The sequence below is a fragment of the Lathamus discolor genome, chromosome 2 (genome assembly GCF_037157495.1).
Source record: "Lathamus discolor isolate bLatDis1 chromosome 2, bLatDis1.hap1, whole genome shotgun sequence".
In the NCBI taxonomy this organism is placed as follows: Eukaryota; Metazoa; Chordata; class Aves; order Psittaciformes; family Psittacidae; genus Lathamus; species Lathamus discolor.
Genome location: NC_088885.1, coordinates 31,002,159 through 31,021,384, shown reverse-complemented (window position 1 = coordinate 31,021,384; position 19,226 = coordinate 31,002,159). Strand labels below are relative to the sequence as shown.

At 39.3% G+C, this 19,226-nt stretch overlaps 1 protein-coding gene across 1 annotated transcript; it reads left to right on the top strand.

Annotated features, from left to right (window-relative positions):
• Positions 1 to 3,292: 3,292 nt before the first annotated feature.
• Positions 3,293 to 17,176, top strand: POLR1F (RNA polymerase I subunit F). Its single transcript, XM_065666284.1, has 4 exons — positions 3,293 to 3,539; positions 3,655 to 3,796; positions 5,861 to 6,069; positions 7,753 to 17,176. Exons 1-4 carry the CDS (start codon positions 3,340 to 3,342, stop codon positions 8,234 to 8,236), a joined length of 1,035 nt encoding a protein of 344 aa, XP_065522356.1. The 5' UTR covers positions 3,293 to 3,339; the 3' UTR covers positions 8,237 to 17,176.
• Positions 17,177 to 19,226: the final 2,050 nt, after the last annotated feature.

Below are 19,226 nucleotides of genomic sequence, written 5' to 3'. Positions count from 1 at the left end.
GATCCCAAGTTGTGTGATGAGGAACCTGGGATGGATTAGATTTCAAACCACACTGAGTCCTTTGAGCACACAGACCTAAGAAGGAGTGTATCTTCTACTCCAGCATAGTGCCACAGGCACTCTTCCACTCTGCACAAGAAGCTTTATATTCCATCACAGCTAAGACTTCCAGGGTTTTAATGCTGGATGGAGGCTGCCCTCTGAATGACTGAGCTGCAACTGACACAAAAGAGCATGAATGGGCAGTCGGATGAGGCTTCTACCCAACATATGATGTCAATTCAGAGACCTGGATTGAGGATGGCAATGACTGTATGGGAATAAAAGAAAACACCAGCTGAGAGGTGCTGGATATATGGCTGATTCTCCTTACTGGAGTCTGGCTTTCTTTCCATAAAGAGAAAACAAGGCAAACACAGATGAAACAGAAAGGAGAAGAATAGTAGTGACTGAAAATGCAGCTTTTGGTTTTGGTCCCAATTGTTACTGGCAACCTGACTGGGAGAGAGAAACAGGCTCAGCACATTTTATCAGCCACTGTGAAACTTGGCAAATGTACCAACGCTGTGCTGTTTTAGACATTGATTTTAGCTGCCTTTTTGGACACTGTCTGTCTGTCTCATCAGCTGAGACAGATTTTTAAATTGAAAACTAACATCAAGAAGTAAAAAGAAGATAAACAACTAGGGAAGATAAGGAAGACAAGAAATAAATGTGGTGATACCAGGATTTAAGTGTTAAAATCTGGGTGGTTTTAAGAACTGAACTGTTACTTGGTGAGGCAGCATTTGGATTGAGACTGTTCTCTTTGATCAGGACACCTTTTACAACCACGTAATGCAAACTCAAGTCATATGATGGGTCTGAATTCTCCAGGAGACTGCAAGACAATGCTGCTTTTGGTCCGGATAGGCTTTGTTGCATCAGCAAGCAGTGTGGCCTGACAGGTGTGGGCTCACAGAGAAAAACAGCTGGTGCTGGGACCAGGTATCTAGATTGAAAGAGTTTCAAGAAGCCTACTGGGCATTAGGTCTGGCCTGACCCCACAGACTTAACAACCATTAGGATTTAAAGCTCATTCTCCAGATTACTTTAGTTTGAATGGAAATATGGAAGTCCCAAGAGCACTTTATAAAGAAATCTAAAGCACAGTAGCAGGATAAATGGAGATTCAATATAAAGTGCAGAGCTGATCTCTGTAGAGAGTTTTCTGGGGACAGAAGTCCATGAGAACAACCCCAGATTGGTACAGTAGCAGAAAGAGGGAGCCCTTTTGGCACCACCTTGCCCAACCTGCCTACAGGGAGAAAGACACAAATCCACATTTTTGTTCATGTTGCCTTTCTTGTCTTACTCTAAGTATTTCTTGAAGGCACATAGTCAGGTTTTTATTATCATGAATAAATTTGAGTGCAGCCCTTAGTGTATTATATGTTCTCACTGCAAATTAAATCCACTCATAAATAAGGGTTATAAAATGTATATTTCATTTAAGAATAGAAGTACAGGCAGTTATTGTATAAGGTCTTTAACTGAGATTGAAAGCACGTTGCAAAGTTTAAGTATGATCTAAATGGATAAAAAACACAGATACTGCTGGCAGAAAACTGAAAGCATATAACGTACAATTAATTTCAACCAACATTAAATACCTTGGAGGATTAAAGCCACAGGAGAATACAGATTACAGTAGTTTAAGACATTTTTCCTTTAATTTTGCAAATTCAGTATATCTGAAAGCCATTTTTATGTCAGTTCTTTCACACTAATCCAACTTTACTTGCAGTAAAGTACTGCAAACTATACAATTTGTTTTACCAGTGAAAACTAACAACATCCTGTCTTCACAGTACATCCAATTAAAGAAAACCTTCTGGTGATGTAGTACTTGAGTAGTTCCAAAGGCTTCTGCATCACGTAACATTTTACAGGAAGTTCAAGGACTTCTGACATAACCCTTGTTTTTACAGAGCAACAGTGTTTCTGAAGCCTCCACAACATAAAAGGAATTTTAGCACCTTTAATAAATACATATAAATTATTTTTGTAACTCTCCATGTGGATCCAGTATGTTTCAAAGTGCACATTTATTAAAACAAGCGGATGTAAATTTGATTTAAATCAAAGAAAGCTTTGATACCAATACCTCAATACCTTTTCAAGGTTTTGCATCAGTTCAGTGAGTTCAAAATAAAATCTTAAGACAATACTGTGCCATTCTGTGCTCGTATAAAGTCTGACCAACAACTCTAGATAAAGTCTTCACTAACTAGCCACAAGTTCAGTTGGTTACAACAGGTCAATAAGCTTTCTTTTTTTCCCTATTACTGTGCCTCACTTTGTATGTCATGGTAGTGTGTGGTGCACCAGCATCTCTTTTTGTGACTTTTGTTAAGTTTTATCTTTCTTCTGTCTTCTAGTATGTGGTTAATAAGTGTCACAAAACTTCTCATTATATACACAAATTAAGATACACGCCCTACTAACAGAAAACAAGTTCTGCATTTAAAATTGCCATATATGAAGAACACCATTTAGGGTAATTTGACATCATATCTTTTGTCTAAATTACCAAATATTTGATTCATATTTATGATGACATTGTAGCAGAGCCTTTTGTCTAAACCACCGTTTGATTTAGGTTCATCGGAAAATGGATGTGTGAGTAGGGGTCATCAGATGCAGAAATCATATAACCATATGTCGTGGTTTAAACCACGACACCACGCTCAACCCAGGACACCATATGATCGCAGAATGATTTGGGTTGGAAAGGATGTTAAAAGCTCATCTAGCTCCAACCCACCTGACAATGCCAGGGACACCTTCCACTAGCCCAGGTTGCTCAAAGCCCCATCCAACTTGAACACTGCCAGGCATGGGACAGCCACAGCCTCTCTGGGCAACCTGTGCCAGTGCCTCAGCACTCTCACAGTAAAGAACTTCTTCTTTATATCTAAATCAGTTGAACAAAGAAAATTAACAATGCTGATCGTGTAGGTATAAGCTGAAGAGTGGTCTGAGCCACCCACTGTATGTATGGATCACGGGGACAGATCCTCGCTTCTCAGTGCTCCGGCAGCTACCCGCGCTGCCCGGGCCTGCGGCAGAGCCGGGAGGCAGGCGCGACCCCGCGGTACTCTGATATGAAACAACCAGCACTCACACCGGCTGCTCCCCCATGACGGGCCGCACTGCCGCCGCTCGGACCCCGGCGCTTCCCGCCGGCACTCGGAAACGCTTCCTCCGCGACATCGCCATTCCGCGCCGCCGGATGGTGAGTGACGCCATCGCAGCGCGCCGTGGCGTGCGCAGACGCTGCCACCACCCCCCGGCAGCATGGCCGTGGCGGGGCCGCCGCCCCCCGCCGCCGCCGTTCCCTCCTTTGCCGTGGCCTGCGGCCTGGTGTGGCGGCGTTATTCGTGCCTGGTGGTGGCGCCGCACCGCAGGCACGTCGCGCTGGCGCCGCGCTACCTGGGCCGCAAGCGCACCGGCATCCGCGCCCAGCTGGACGCCGAGCTCCTGCGGTACTCAGAGAGGTGCGGTCGGGGACGGGGCTTGGCTCGGAGGAGGCCTCAGCCCAACTGACCTCCCCCGGCCCGGTGATCGGTGGCTGCGACTTAACAGTTAACGGTACCCCCTCTTTTCTTACAGCCTTCAGGGTGTGCCGGTCGCTTACGACAACATTAAAGTGGTGGGCGAGCTCGGGGACATTTACGACGACCAAGGATTCATCCACCTCAACATCGAGGCTGATTTCGTGATCTTCAGCCCCCGGAAAGGGAAGAAACTGGTGGTATGTAAACGTGTTGGCATCTCAAGGGGCAGCTTTTCTGTTACATAAAGCATGGCTTATCTCCATCATCATCAGAGGTCTGAGACTTCGGTGGAGTTATGTTTTAGTTTATGTTAGTAGTTTACTGTATAGTTTACAGTAGTTTATTAGCAGTGTGTAGTTGTAGTAGTAGTGTTTTATTTTAATCTGAATTGTCCTTATATGTGTTAAATACATATATGTTATGAAAAAATACATAAATACATAATATTGTGAGAAAAATGTAGGACGTTTTGTTATGAGCGAGCTATAGGAGGAATGGAAAGTCTGTAGGGCATGGGGTCCCAGGATGTGGGCCCCAGCCAGGGGAGTTTGCGGTCGGTGGCAGGAGCATCTATACACAGTATGTTATACAGATACATTTATGTAACTGCAAGGCTTGAATGTACGCGCAAAGTTCAGAAGTTCATTCGTGAGGAAGACTCGGAGCCTTCCTCTCTACTACCACCAGAGACCCTCCAAGAGCTGTCAAGGGGGACGGGTTTGGATTCGCGGAAAGTGTAAATAATTTCTCAGAAGAGGGTGGGCATAATCAGGAAATGAAACCTAGAAAGATGTGTAAACTGTAAATATCCACTGAGCGGGTGTGCTCATCTGTCCATAGCTAGTGCACCCAGAATGCTGCTGTTAAAGGGCTCTTTGCTTCACAATTTCCATTTGTGAAATTTTGATTGCTGAACAGGTTTCTCACATTTATGTTATGAAGATATTGTATCATAAGGATTTATTATTATACCAGATCATAATTCTGGCTATCATTGATACTGATGCTTCTTTCTAAAGAGCAGATAATTATCAAACAACTTTGTTTGTTCTTACTTAATAGTGGCAGGAATGTTTAGGATGTTCTCACAAGTTTAGTTCCTTAAGTTCAAGAGCAGTACATCAAACTGAAGCCTGCCTTCCCATAAAAGGAAACGTATGGCTCTCTAAACAGCTGTAAGCTTGTTAATGTCCTCGCATCAGTACTTGGGGAAAAATAAGTTGGCAGTTGGCTTACATTCCTTGTTGTGTCATACCTTTCGCAGCATAGCTTGTGTGTTTCGATCTTTCTAAATGTGATTTAAGAAGGGAATGTGTGTTCTTGCTCAGAAGAGAATGAGAAAACCCTCAGTGTCTTTCATTCATCTTTGAGGAAAACAAAGGTCAATGATGTTTGACATGTAAATGTGGCAGAAATCCTATGAATGAAGAACTTAAAAACTGTGTAGTCTGCATTTTTAGCTGCCAAGTAGTTCTGTGCCAGCATGAAGGCTGTTAAGTAAATCATAGAATCATAGAATAGTTAGGGTTGGAAAGGACCTCAAGATCATCTAGTTCCAACCCCCCTGCTATGGGCAGGGACACCTCACACTAAACCATCCCACACAAGGCTTCATCCAACCTGGCCTTGAACACGGCCAGGGATGGAGCGCTCACAACCTCTCTGGGCAACCCATTCCAGTGTCTCACCACCCTAACAGGAAAGAATTTCCTCCTTATATCCAATTTAAACTTCCCCTGTTTAAGTTTTAACCTGTTACCCCTTGTCCTGTCACTACAGTCCCTGACAAAGAGTCCCTCCCCAGCATCCCTATAGGCCCCATTCAGGTACTGGAAGGCTGCTATGAGGTCTCCACGCAGCCTTCTCTTCTCCAGGCTCAACAGCCCCAACTTCCTCAGCCTGTCTTCATAGGGGAGGTGCTCCAGTCCCCTGATCATCCTCGTGGCTTAAAATGGCTTTAAAGCAAAGTTGATGGCTGTAGGAAAGAGTTACCTGTTCTATTCAGCTACTCACTATGGCTAAATCCCTCATTTTGATTTTATCTTGCAGGTAGAGATTAATTCTTTTTTTTTGAGGAATCATATGAAGAGTATATAGGAATAGCTTTGATTTTAGTGAAAAAGAGTTAACTTATTTGTTAGATAAACTGATTTCGTAAGTTGTACATCAACTTTTGTTGAGAAGTGTCCATATAAGGAACTAAATATGTACCATATGTGATCTTTACTATAGCTTCATATGATGTTCTTTTTCTTTTTTAGGGTGTAATTAATAAAGTGGCCCCTAGTCATATTGGCTGCCTGATACATGGATGCTTCAATGCTTCTATCCCTAAACCTGAGCAAATGTCAGTTGCACAGTGGCAAGACCTGGGGTTAAAAATAGGCGATGAACTGAAATTTCAAGTGTTGCACTTAGATTCTGATGCAGCTGGGGTGTTCTTCATTCGAGGAGGACTCATTAAAAGCCGGTATAGTGCCCTACTAAAGAGTATTTTTAGCTGTTTTAATGGGTTTGTTACAAGGTCAATGGTTTGACTTTTCGTCATAATCTTTAAGCTTTCCTTTGTTTTACACAAGCGCATACCTATATATAGCCTGTGTTAGTTATATTAAACTAAACTTTCTAGTGTTAAAGACTCTTGGAAGTTTTCTCTGGAAAAATATAAGTAGGTACTTTTTTAGCTTTAAAAATCTGAGTGTGCTACCTGTGAACTGTCGATTGCATAAATAAAAATACATGACCAAAATAGCACCCCCAAATGTCTAGAGCAGCTGTGCTTACGGAAAGCTTAGGCCATTCAAGGGGAGCAGTCCACTTTCTCGACACAGTGTTTATGTACGTGTTTACACACATATGTGCACACACACACATTAGATAGCTACAAACAGCTATACTTGTGTGACTTAAATGCTTGCTGAAACATTAGAATGTCAAAGATGATACAAGAGAATGCATCAGCTTCCTCTTTTCACGTGTGCCTCTGTAAATTTTTAGAGCAGTTTGCAAAAAATCTTAATAGTGCTATCTTTAAAAGAGATCAGATTTATTTTTTTTAAGTGGTCATTTGCTGAGCAATTTTTTTTTCTACTAATCATAGAATAGTTAGGGTTGGAAGGCCCATAAGATCATCTAGTTCCAACCCCCTTGCCGTGGGCAGGAACACCTTTCACTAGACCATGTCACCCAAGGCTCTGTCCAACTTTGCCTTGGAACACTACCAAGGATGGAGCATTTACCACTTCTTTGGACCTGTTCATTGCCTCACCATCCTCACAGTAAAGAACTTCTTTCTTATATCTAACCTAAACTTCCCTTGTTTAAATTTAAACCCATTACTCCTCTTCCTATCACTGCAGTCCGTGATGAATAGTCCCAATGTAGTTGTTTTTAATTAAATATACAATTTGTCTACTACTGAAAAAAATCATAACATTTTTTCTTTGGTTTTCTTAATTTGAAAGGGTGCTCTAGACTTAGTGAATTTTCAATGAAACTTAATGGTTTTGTCCTCAGTGCCTCTGGGGACATCTCCTCCTCCATGGTTTTTAACTTTTTTCTCCAGTGCTCTTGGTTGCAGGGTACCTGCTTTTTTTTTGTTGTTGTTGTTATTTTGTTTTATTTTATTTTATTTTGTTTGGGTTTTTTTCTTTCTTCTTTTTTTTTGACTTTTCTGTCATCACCTTTGTTTTAACTACAGACTTCAGCAAGGCAACTGCTTGGTAAAACCATCACTCTGTTTCATGTATGAACAGGCTGTTGGTTGTGTGTGCTTGTGAATAACTTAAGGAGCTTTACTACACAATGTGTAATTATGAATTAGTGGATGAAGGAGTACAAGAAAAAAAGAAAAATCAAAATGGTCTGTACACCATATATTAGAGGAGGGTTAAATTTGAAAGGAAATACTATTTCTGTGGTAAAAAGGAAGCCGTTCAAGTAATAGAAATTACCCTAAAAGTAGTAAATCACCTTAATTTTTCTAATCTTCTGTAATTAGAGTATCATGTTCTCTGTCTGTTGCTGTTTTTAGCAAATGCTTATGTTTTATCTACTTCGTGTATATATTGTGCTTTAGCAAATTTTGACATCGGACTGTGTGCGATGAACTTAAATGTCTCTACATCCGTTTATTTTGTATATTTCTTTACAGCATGAAGCCCAAAAAATCTGAGGTTGTCACTGGCAGTACAAATGGAGATGAAACTCAAAAGCTTGACCACCAGGAAAATAGCTTGAATGACTCTGGGGGAGATAATGTTGCAGAGGAGCCACTTGATGAGACTAATAACACTGGGAAGGAAAGCACGGAAGAGCAAAGTGTCAGTGCTGTGAATGGATTATGTGATGATAAAAACAAGAAGAGGAAGAAAAAGAAACTGCATAAGCAAGAAGAGCAGGAACATGTATTGCCTACCACTGACTCCAGTGGTTACCAAAGTGACCATAAAAAGTCAAAGAAAAAGAAAAGAAAGCATTGCAGTGAACTTGAAGAAAGTGAATTATCTCAGCTGTCGCAAGAACCCAAAGCTAAAAAAGCTAAAAAGGGACTACAGTCTCAAGTGCCTTTCCTGAATAAGAGTTCAGATGTTTTTGATAAGCTTCTGTCACATAGCAAGGAGAAGGTTAGAAAGTAAAATTGTATTTTGTCCTGTAACTATATTGATAGTTACATCAAAGTAACTATCAGGTGATCTAGAGAAAACGCGTGCTGGTATTTTTCCTGTTTTAACAGTAGGTTGTCAACAAAGCCAATATTCACATGTGTCTGTGGTTGTTAATCTTTTGTCTGTATTATGAAAAATGTAGTTCCAACTTAACCATCTATTGTAAGTTTCTAAAGCAAGGGCAACTTCTTTGTTGTGTTATAAATATTTGATTCTGCAAGCATGTTTTTAGTGTATTGAATACCTTTGGCAGGAGAGCAAGAGCAAGTATTTTTAGCTGTTACTAAAACAATTGTTCTGCACTCTGTGAAGCCTGCAGTGATCTGCAGTATTATCTTTTGCTCTTTGTCTTTTCCTTGCTTCTTTTAGAAACAAATTCTTTGCTTTTGGTTTGGCAGTTTTCTGTTGCTCAAAATACGCAGCCCAAACAGACCAGTGGATGAGCTCTAGGGAAGGGTTTTTTTTTAAAGGGCCTAAGTAAGGTAGCTGCCTTTTGGAAAACATGAGCCTTGATCAAATCTGCCCCTGAATAAACCGTTTGCCTTTGGAAGCATCCCAACCTTTGGCAGCCCTCAGGCAGTACAGACCTTTGTTGTAAAATGCATGGGGGTAGTTAGATACCCAAACTGTTGTTGTTTTTTTTCCATATACCTATGAAGACATTATGTGATCTGATGCTCTCAGGATTTTTAGGGTTGGCTATGAAAGAGCTGAAATAGTTTCATTATAATAAGGCATATATTTTTCTTAACATAATGTTGATTCTATTCTGCTTTTGAGCTTTTGGAAATTCTGTAATTTCAATAAAGCCTGAAGGAATTGAGTAGACTCAGTTTATAAAGAGAAGATACTTTGTCTTCTGGATCATGTGAAGACAAATAAGACTCTGAAAATCAAGCTTCACACTTCTCCAACATTGTCGGTAAATACATTTTTTAAAGACACAGATCATGATTTTTGTGTCATGACTTTACAAATAACTAAGTTTAGTTAAATTCAGCTCTAAGGCTTGTAGCAAGCCACTAACTTGGTTTGATGTTAATCAATTAGTAGCAATCACAGCTGGGCAATGGCTTCATGAAAGACAAATAAAAAGATTGCCAATTTTTAGCCAAACAGTAGGTATGGGCGTAAAGTTGGGGAAAAAAATAGGCCTCGTACCCCTGCAATGTCTTGCTATGAGAGTTCTCACTGGGCTTGAGATATGTTGCATTCTAAAACATTTTCAGGTTGTAAAGCAGCGTCCTGGGTTCAGCAGTAGCAGTTATTTTTCTCCTTCTTAGTAGCTGGTGCAACACTGTGTTTTGACTCTAGGACTGGGAACAGTGTTGATAAGGCTGATGTTTTTAGTTGCTGCTCGAATGTTTGGTCTGGCCAAGGACTTTCTGAGCCTCATGCTGTGCCAGGGAGGAGGGGAAGCCGAGAGGAAGCAGAGACAGGACACCTGACCCAAACTAGCCAAAGAGGTATTCCATACCACAGCAGGTCATGCCCAGGATGTAATGGAGAGTTACCCGGAAGGGCTGGGGACTGCAGGGTTGGACGAGGTATCGGTCAGTGCTCGGCTTGGGGTAGTGGGGTGAGTTATTGGTCTGCTGGTGTTGAGATGTTGTATTCTTTCTTGTTATTTCCTTTATCGTTATTGGTGGCAGCAGTAGTGATTTGTGTTATACCTTAGTTACTTAACTGTTCTTATCTCAGCCCGTGGGAGTTGCATTCTTTTCAATTCTCCTCTCCGTCCTTCTGGGAGTAGGGGGAGGGCAAGAAAGGGGGGAGTGAGAGAGCGACTGTGTGATTTATGGATGACTTTTGTTTAAACCACGACAAGCAGCAAGGCCCTTAAGCATCAGCAGCGAGGGACCATAAAAAAAGCAGTGCTTCTTCATATTGTAAAGATGGTAGGAAAACTTAATGAAGGATTCTTTCTTTCAGCATTTTTCTATTGAACACTTCTAATTTTATACTGACAAATGTAACAAAGGAAGAAAAACATTTTCATTTTCTGTAGCATTTTTTGCTTGGTGATGTTGCATTTTCTTATCTCTGAGCAAAAACTGTTACTTATATTTCTAGTTAGGAAAGCTTGAGTACAGGGAGTTCTAACACTTCAGGTTTTCTTTGGGTTTTTTAGTAAATTATAATATTATTACAATTATGTTTAGACTTTCTTTGTTTCTTTACTGGAGCATACTGAAAGATGGTCTAAGAAATTTCAATGAATTTATGAACAACTGAGTAGGAGAGAAGGATTTAAAAAATGAGAAAAAGCTGGGAGTTTTTTCAGAAACGTAGAGTACAACAGGCAAAATTTCAGTTTAAGGAAGTTTTTGAAATTTCAGAATCTTTTCTGAGAATAGAAAGAAACTTGAAAACTTCTTTTTAAGGACATTTCTCTCTTTTCTCCATTGAGCATTTTCAGTCCACTCAAAATGCTTCTATAGTTTTTGGAAGTGTGATGTAACATATTTGAAATGTGCAAATAGTAATTTCAAATAGAGAAGTATCCCATTCTAGGTATCTGAATTACATTTTTAGGTAGGGAACCAAAAGATTTTTTTTTTTTCCAAATTCATATTATGGTGAAATTCACCGATTTTTTTTTTTGTTTTGTTTAAAATATGTCCAAATGCAATTCCAAGAAAACCACTCTGATCCACTAGGAATTTACGCTTTATGTGTAAATTCAGTGCAGGACTTGGAAAAATCTGGTTTACAGAAGGGCTCTGCGTGCTCTCATGCAATGCCACAAGGTGGAGTATTGCCTTTTCTGTAGGGCTTTTTTCCCCCATCTGTCATCAAAAGAACTCAAAACTTCTGTGAATTGAGGAGCGGAAGTTTCTGGTAATCGTAAGATATGTTAGCTTCGGAGCATTACTTTCTATTAGCGCTGTGCTGCTGGAGCAATTGCAAAGTCCCTTGTCAAAACCATGGAAGGTTCTGAATGGCAAAGGACACTTCTGCACTTTGTTGTACTTTTTGATTGCTTTCCACTCTTGGACTACATAATTATACCGACTGTAATAAGAGTGAGAGCCTGCAGACTTACTTAGTTCCTCCCGTTGCAATATAGCAGGGTGTACTGTGTTACAGTTGACTGTAAAGAAAGCTTGTTTATTCAGGTGGAAAAAATTAATATGCAAAGCTGCCTTTTTTTTTTTTTTAATCATTTTAACAGGGTGAAGTAGAATGCAGCCATAAATGAGAGGGCTAAACTACTTACTGAAATGAGACTGGAAGAGAATTTGTATGTGGTCTGAATTTCAGCATCAAAACCTTTGTATTTACCCTAGCTGCTATGACCATGTTAGTTTAGTTTGTTTTCTAGTTTTCATGTCTCAAAGTCCAGTTAATATGTGTATTGATCCAGTATTTCACTGTTCATCGTCCAGATTCTTTCCTTTGTTTGTATAGGAAAAGAGGCTTATGTGTCTCATGCAAATGCTGTGATGTGTAGGTGCGTTTGGTTGTCCTTCCTTAGCAAATTTTTAGTTATTGGCCAGTTTTCAGACTTCTACTTAACTAAAATACTGAATTCCTATAAGTTTCATGGAAATGAGTCATTAGGCAGAGGAGAGAAATTGCATTAGTTACCCTGTTTCAAGAAAAAGTGACCCCAAGTTAAGCTGTGCTGAGCCCTAACCCCTCTGTGGACTCCGTGGCAGTGGGAAAAACTTCAGGCAGAGCTATGTACCTTACTAGGCATGAGGAGATGCGAAGGAATGCAGACTGCCAACCTGCATAGGCTGCTGTGCTGTAACAGTGCTACCTGTAGACACATTTGAATTATGTTAATGTAGAAAGATACAGATTACACTTTGAGCTCTCTGCATTTTATCAAAGTGAAATACAGAAACTGTCCTGGCAGTTGAGACTATAACCCACTTGACTGCACTGAATGACAGTAATGTGCTCCGTTATGCTTGTCCTTGTCTGGATAAGTGTGACTTAAGTACTTGTCTTAAGTACTTGTCTTAGTACTTGGTACTTAAGTAGAGCTTCCCTGGGAAGGTTAAAAAGTGTCTTAATTCTGCTTGGCATGTTGAGTGATGTTCCCACCTGAACATAAATCCACGTGTTTTACATATTAGCAATATAAACGTTAAGAGTCTTGTAGAAAAGGTGGATAAAAAAATCTTTATGTTTAGTAATAGATTACATTTTGAGAGCAAACTAAGCTCTGCTTATGGAATGGTTGTGGGGTTTTCAGGTTTATGTGTGTGAGGACTCAAAAACATCAGTAGAACTGCCATGTTTGTGAATATTGGTAATAGAATATGCCACTATGCTTTTGGTATGTCTGTGCTCTGGATCTGGCTCAGATTGCTTCAGGCTTAGTCTTGAAAGTACCCATTGATGAAGATTAGGAATTGCATGATTTTTTAAGGGTAACTAGAGAGTGGAATTAAGAGGGTTCACTAAAAAGCTCAACTATAAAAAGATTCATAACTTTAGAGGCAGCATTGAATAAATCTGCTATGAAAGACAGCTAATGAGATATAATGGAACTGTGCACTAAACTGTGGAAGATATTCACACTGCTTTGTAGTGGAATGGGATATTAAAATGAGTGCAACAAGCTAAAGTTAGGACCCTATCAAGAAAACCAGTCTATGTCGGACCAGTGTTCATGAAACTCTGCTTATTAAAACTCTAGAAAAACAGAAGCTTCTGTTTGACAGATACCACCTGTGCTAAAGGACTTTTGTTCTGTTAGTCTTCCTAAAAAATGCCTCTCACCACTGAGCTGTCTCGTCTGCTCTTAGTTTTCAAACACTAATAATAAATTCTGTAGAAAGCCTTTAGTGCAAGCAAATTGGCAGTGTTTATTTGTTTTTAGGTACAATATTTAATCCAAACCACTTTTTTCCCTTCAAGTTGCAGATTTTATAATTGGAAAAGCTTGGCCCACAAATTCTAAGGAGAGTAGTATTGTCACTAGTTCAATATAAAATTAACAGACCATTTGTGAGATCAGTACTAAAATATTGTTTAAGTGACAAAGACAATTCTTAGTTCTGTGTGTCTGTGCAATTTATGTAGTATGATTCATAGTACTATGCAGCAAGGCCAAGATGGGGAGTAGCAAGATTTCTGCTGAAAGCCTGAAGCTAAGAGTTAGGAGGGTATGGTTAGTAGGTTACAGGAGAGTAAAACATTGATCTCAGTCAGCTATTCATAACATAACACATCAGTCTGATCAGCATCAGAAGAAAAAGAAATAGTGTTATCTTAATTTTTTTACGCTAATTTAGACTGAACGTCCTACAATATTAGCTTGGCACTGTGCTAGTGGTGTGTCAGCTGTCTCCAGGGCCCTTGTCAAAAGCAGAGGAAAGTCTCCTCCTGTGCCATTACTATAAAATAAATAACATTCTCAGAAGATTAACACAGTGCTGGAACACAGATTGTTACTACTTGTCATAAAATAGACAGAAAAGGGTTGCATTCTAAAAGGCAAGACTTAGGATATGACTGATCCCAATGTTGATCTGGAAACATCATTTCAGAAAGAAATGATGAGCAAGTGTCCAACACTTTGGATGTTATGACAGGACACATGTCGAAATGCAGTTCTGTAGCTAAACTTCTTCCAAGCACGTTTAACCTTGTCTGGTCCGGAAATCTCATGAATCTGAATTGCGTTTTGAACTTATCTTCATCTGTATTGTTTTCACTTAGGCTACACAGTAAATAAATGCCATCTGGAGAGCCCTTTCTCCTTACGTTGCCACTGTAGCTGAAACTAATGAGAAAAATGATGTATTAATCACGTAAAAAAAAAAAAAAAAAAGAAAAGCAAGCGCCAATTATACATACTGTGGGGTGACAACTAAGTTCCTGTCTAGTTATATTGTGAGTTAAATTTTGCTCCCCATTTCCAAACTGCAGTAGCAAGACTCATGTCTCTCTTCATCCCCGCTCCACCATCCCTTGTAAATCAGAGTGCAATCAGCAATTCCAAACTGCTTACTGTGCACCTACAGATACTGTAAGTGTTGCTTAACAAGAAGTCAAACAGCTGATCACAATCACACACACTGTAAGTGATTTGTGGCCATGCTAGGGGCTCTGCCACATGCTCCACCAGCTGGATCCTGCTGTGGAGGATCAGGGGACTGTCAGGGTGTACTGCTACCCCCATCCATCCTGAAACACAGTTTTCCTCTCCCTGGACTAGAGGTGTACATGTAAGCCCCATCTCAATTCAAAGCACTACTGTAGCTGGAGAAACGCACAGTACCCAAGAACTGAGCATATTCCTGAGTAATTAAAATTCTGCAATAATAATAAAAAAATAAATAAAAGCGAAAGAAGAAAAACTCAGAACTGTAAGGAAGTGGGAGGAGAGCTGGCTCTTTGATGTGATGTCCTTCTTATCAGCCTGAACATGTGTGTCTCAGTAACATAAATGATATTTCATCATCTTCCAGTCACTAGCAGCTACTGCTGAGATGGGAGTGGGCTGTTGGACGAGGCAAAACTAATTTTTAAGAATTCTGAGAATTTTAAGGAAGGTTCTCGCCTAGACCAGGCCAAGGGCAGGCCTTTAGGGCAAGGCAAAGGGTAGCACACATAACAAGTATCCTGGGAGCAAGGAGACCACACCTTGGAACCTGTTCCACCTTTGTGAGTCTCATACAGGTTTTGTCGGGGAATGTTAGAGGGGTTTGAGAGTGATGGCATGTTATATATTTTTGCTGCTCTTACTCAGTTTTAAAATTGCTGCTTAGGGCACACTAAGTTGTGGTTGATTTATTTTTTTAGTATACTAGCTTCTTTCTAGAACTTTTTCTCAGCTTTCTATTTGTCTACTTCAACAGTTAGCACCATCCCCAGATCTCTTGTTTGGCCCCATTCACCAGGTACTCTTTCTGTCACACTGTTTTTCTCAATGTGACCCCAACAAATTAATCCTGTTCCTTTCAGTCTTCAAAGAATCACTTTTCTTCAAAGAATTACTTTTCTAATCACGAACGTCTTGTTTCTGCAGCTGAAGCAGAAGTTAAATGAGAATCCCCATCTGTATTTAATGTGGACTTGGCACAATGCCTCTGTTATTCCTTTAAAATTATTTCTCCCTTTTAAAAGACAAGGTTCAAAGTCTAGCCTTGATCAGGTCAATAGGATTTTTGCCACAGAGAAGTGGGGCTACTGAAATCAACCGAAGAATCCCAGCAGGTACATATTTATGGCTTATTTTTGTCTGTGAAAATCAGGTTGCCTTTTCTCCTTGATTCCTTCATTATTGCCTCCTTAACATTACCGAATTTTAATCTTAGAAAATAGGCTGAAGGTGTTCAGTCAATTACCAGAGGTGGAAATAAAGTTCATGGAATCCAGTTTAATTTATTTTTCCTTCTTAACTTAAAGAGGTTTTTTATCTTTATGCATAACTGAGAAAATGCCTCTTCTAAATCCTCTATTCTTTTTCTCTAGTTCTAAGTACCAACTATTTCATAAGAGAAGCCTTTCCATCGCACATTACTTGTCTTTTGCTGAAGTGCTTACACTTGGAGAAAGTTGGACATTGGTAAAGGGAACTTTCTTCCCACAAAATGATGTATTTTTATTTAAAATTATTTCAACTACACATCGGAAAAATAAGCATGATTTTTTTTGCCCATGTCACCAAGTAGTACTCTTTGGCAGGCATTTCTGATGCTTAGCTTTCCCTCAGAATAACTGACTGATTATTTGCATGTACTGAATGCAAAAGAAGTTATGGTTTAATCTCTGGATGACTTCTCAACATCATGTCTTGTACAGCTTTACCATGCCCAGGGATCTGTCCTGAACAAGAACATCATTGCTCTAATTAAAACAGAGATTCCAAACCCCCCCTCCCTATTTTGGTCTTGATTTTTCATTCATAGTTGAGTATTATTTTGACCCTTCAGGATCAAGCCAATTTTTTTGTGCATTGTGCAATAAACCCCACTGATCTCTGCGTGTCTGTTTAAACACTTGCTGCTACAAAGTAAGGACTAGGCAATGGAAATAATCCATATTTGATGTCAGCATAGTTCAAATAGGGCAGGTGCCAGTAGTGGTGACTGTGAACATGAGAGCCCATAGCAGGCTGCTGTGCAGCTCATGGACTTGTCTCTCAGGCAGTTTGAGCATCTTGGCAAGCTTGCTGAGAAACCTGCCAGTCTTGCTGTGAGGATAGCAAGCACATCAAAGTGAAAACACCAGTTCCATTTTTTAAACTGAGGCAAATGCTCAAGAGCTAAGTTGCATGAATTACCTCAGATGAGTGTGGGATAAGAAAAGATAAACAGATAAATACAAAGAGCTCAACCTGGAAAAAGATCTGATGCTAAAAAATCACCTTCAGTATTTTTTCCTTACAGTTTGGTTAGTTTTATCTATATTGTATCAGTTTTAATTCCATTTCCCTTTATATATTTTGAGGTTTGTTCCTTATTTTCGATCATATTTTTATTTTCTGTGGGGTTTGTTTTGTCTTTTTTTTTTGTTGTTGTTGTTTTTTCCCCTCACTTTCTGTACTTCTTGGGGTTTGGAAAAGGTAAGTTGTGAATACCTACAGAGCTCCTAGGTATGATGGTGACTTACATTACTACTGAGTTACATTAAGGGGAAAACTTAACACCACTTGTGGGATGAAGAGAGAGGATCATATGGTATATCAGCCTCGGTTTTGCCCATATATGTAATTTAGGAAGTCACTACAATATAGAAGGTTCTTTTTAATGTGGTATTTTGTGTCTCTTTTAAACAAGAAGGCTTCTGGGGAAAAAAAGTAGAAAAGAAAGAAGTAGGAGAAAGGGATTTCTTTGCAGACATCCTTATGCATAGTATTTCCATTCCACATTCCAAAAGAACATGTAAATAACAAAATCTGACAGCTTCATTTATGCAAAAAATAAACTTAATGTTTAAACATTATGAGCTTTGATCACCTCTTGAATTTGCTCCACAGCAGATATTTGGTACCCATATGCTGGTAAAATGCTAGTGTAATTTAACTGCCCTCCAGGCTGCCTCTTGTGCCTGTGCAGCCTTTGTAATTGATTTTGACCCAGAAAACCAGCATCTCCTTTTCACTGAGTTCTCCAAAACGTAAAGCAAACAAAGGAATTCCCAAGTGATTATAATTGAAATATTTTTTACTAAATGTCATCATGGTCTCACATAAAACCAACAATTTGATGTGTTTTTCCATACTTGCAGGCTTCAGCCATTTGGTGTGGTAATAAAGCTCCTCGAATCTTATGTCATTCATTGTTTGGCTTCAGTGATGATGAAATGTGGAAAACAAAGTGAAGGAACATAAACCTTGTCTGAGATTTATTTGGAAACTCTGTATGAAGCATACCTGTTTTTTCATACTTATCATAGCACCTGACAGAAGTGACACATTCAGCCTTAGCCATGTCTAGTTTATCTTGTCAGTGTTCAAAACAGACAGGGGAAACCTTTCAACATTATACTTTATAAAATTGTAAGCAGACTGATAAATCTGTTTATTTTTCCTTTAAATGTGCCCTGGTTTCCATAACAGAGACAGCTTGCGTGTATGCTGATGAATGGTTTCTCTCCCAACAGAGACCTTTATGGACACTTTGCCAAGAAACTTGTTTTGTGAATTCCTCAGCTGCCTTTTTTTTTTCCCCCTCTCTTTTCCAGCACCTGAAAACTTGCAACCAGCCTGGCTTGAAAGTTGCTTTGGCAATTTTACTAAGGCACTTACTTCGATAGCTAAAAATGACCTTGAAGGATGATTAATACTGTGTGGGGGTTGATGACATAAATCTGTTAAAATGTGCCTGATGTACAGCTTCACATGCAAGAATGTTACAGCCATATTCCTGTACTAACACAGTGACATTAAACAGACTGCAGCAGATATAAAATCTAAAAAAAAAAAAAAATAAATAAAAAATAAGGGGTGAGGGGTTGGGTTGAGTTACTTAAATTTGTTACCAACAGAATGCTTCTGGTATGAGAATATAAATTTAATGAAAAATAACAAACAGTGGTCTTAAGGTACATTGGGACATATTCTCTGACTCACATAATTCTAGTGGCTGTTACTTAGAATGCTGGTACTTGCTTCGGGAATGAAAGAGTCCACTCTTTCTATACTGTACTGTTTGTAATGCAAAAAAAATTCCAACAGAAAATTAACAGAAGAATGAAAAAATGAACATAAAATAACATATGTACGAAATGCATAGAGGTTGCTATCTCTAACCAGAGAAAATGCATGTCTTACTCTTTTGCCTTTGTGACTATGAGAAATAAGCTAAATAATTAGATTTTCAGAGGAGTAGCTGTGGACAGTTTCTAGCTAAGAGGTCTCAATAGTAGCTTGCACTGTGCTTAATCACAGGAAATTACATCGATGATCTTTTTGATGGATATTGGCAATGAGTCTCTATCAAGCACTGTTCTTTCCCAGTGTGATTTCTTTTGCCTTCAGAAAAATAATTGGATAGGCTGACAAGTGGCAGATGAGTATCCTAGAAGTACTTAAAACACAGTGCTGTGTGCCTGGTCATCTTTTCTGTAGCATAGGTGAGCCAGCACACTTCCATTTACAGCCTCATCCCTTTCACCAGCTCCCATGTCCACCAATGTTACAGGTCCTTATTGCTCCACAAAGCTGGAGAAGCCTCCAACTACAATTTTAACAATAAGATAAAATAAACATTCTCAGCACAAAAAGACTATTTTAGTTTCCATGTCTGACAGTTTGGCACCTTTCACGGCACTAAATTAGCATTCATCACTACACATGCTTTGAGAGAAGCAAAACATGTACTAAGTAGGATTTGGGACTGGTAAACTTTCTATTTAAGATGAAATAAACATTTAAACTGACAAGAAAAGGCTGTGAAAAAAACTCAGAAAAATAACATTTCTATTTCAGACTCATTAAATATTAAAAGAACAAGAAATGGTTCTAAAACGGGTATTGTGCTCTTCTGTAATA

Excerpts from the sequence above, each read along its gene's own strand:
- POLR1F (XM_065666284.1), top strand. The coding sequence starts at position 3,340 with ATGGCCGTGGCGGGGCCGCCGCCCCCCGCCGCCGCCGTTCCCTCCTTT. Across the intron at positions 3,540-3,654 it reads CTCCTGCGGTACTCAGAGAG|CCTTCAGGGTGTGCCGGTCG; the intron begins GTGCGGTCGGGG and ends CTTTTCTTACAG. Across the intron at positions 6,070-7,752 it reads GGAGGACTCATTAAAAGCCG|CATGAAGCCCAAAAAATCTG; the intron begins GTATAGTGCCCT and ends ATTTCTTTACAG.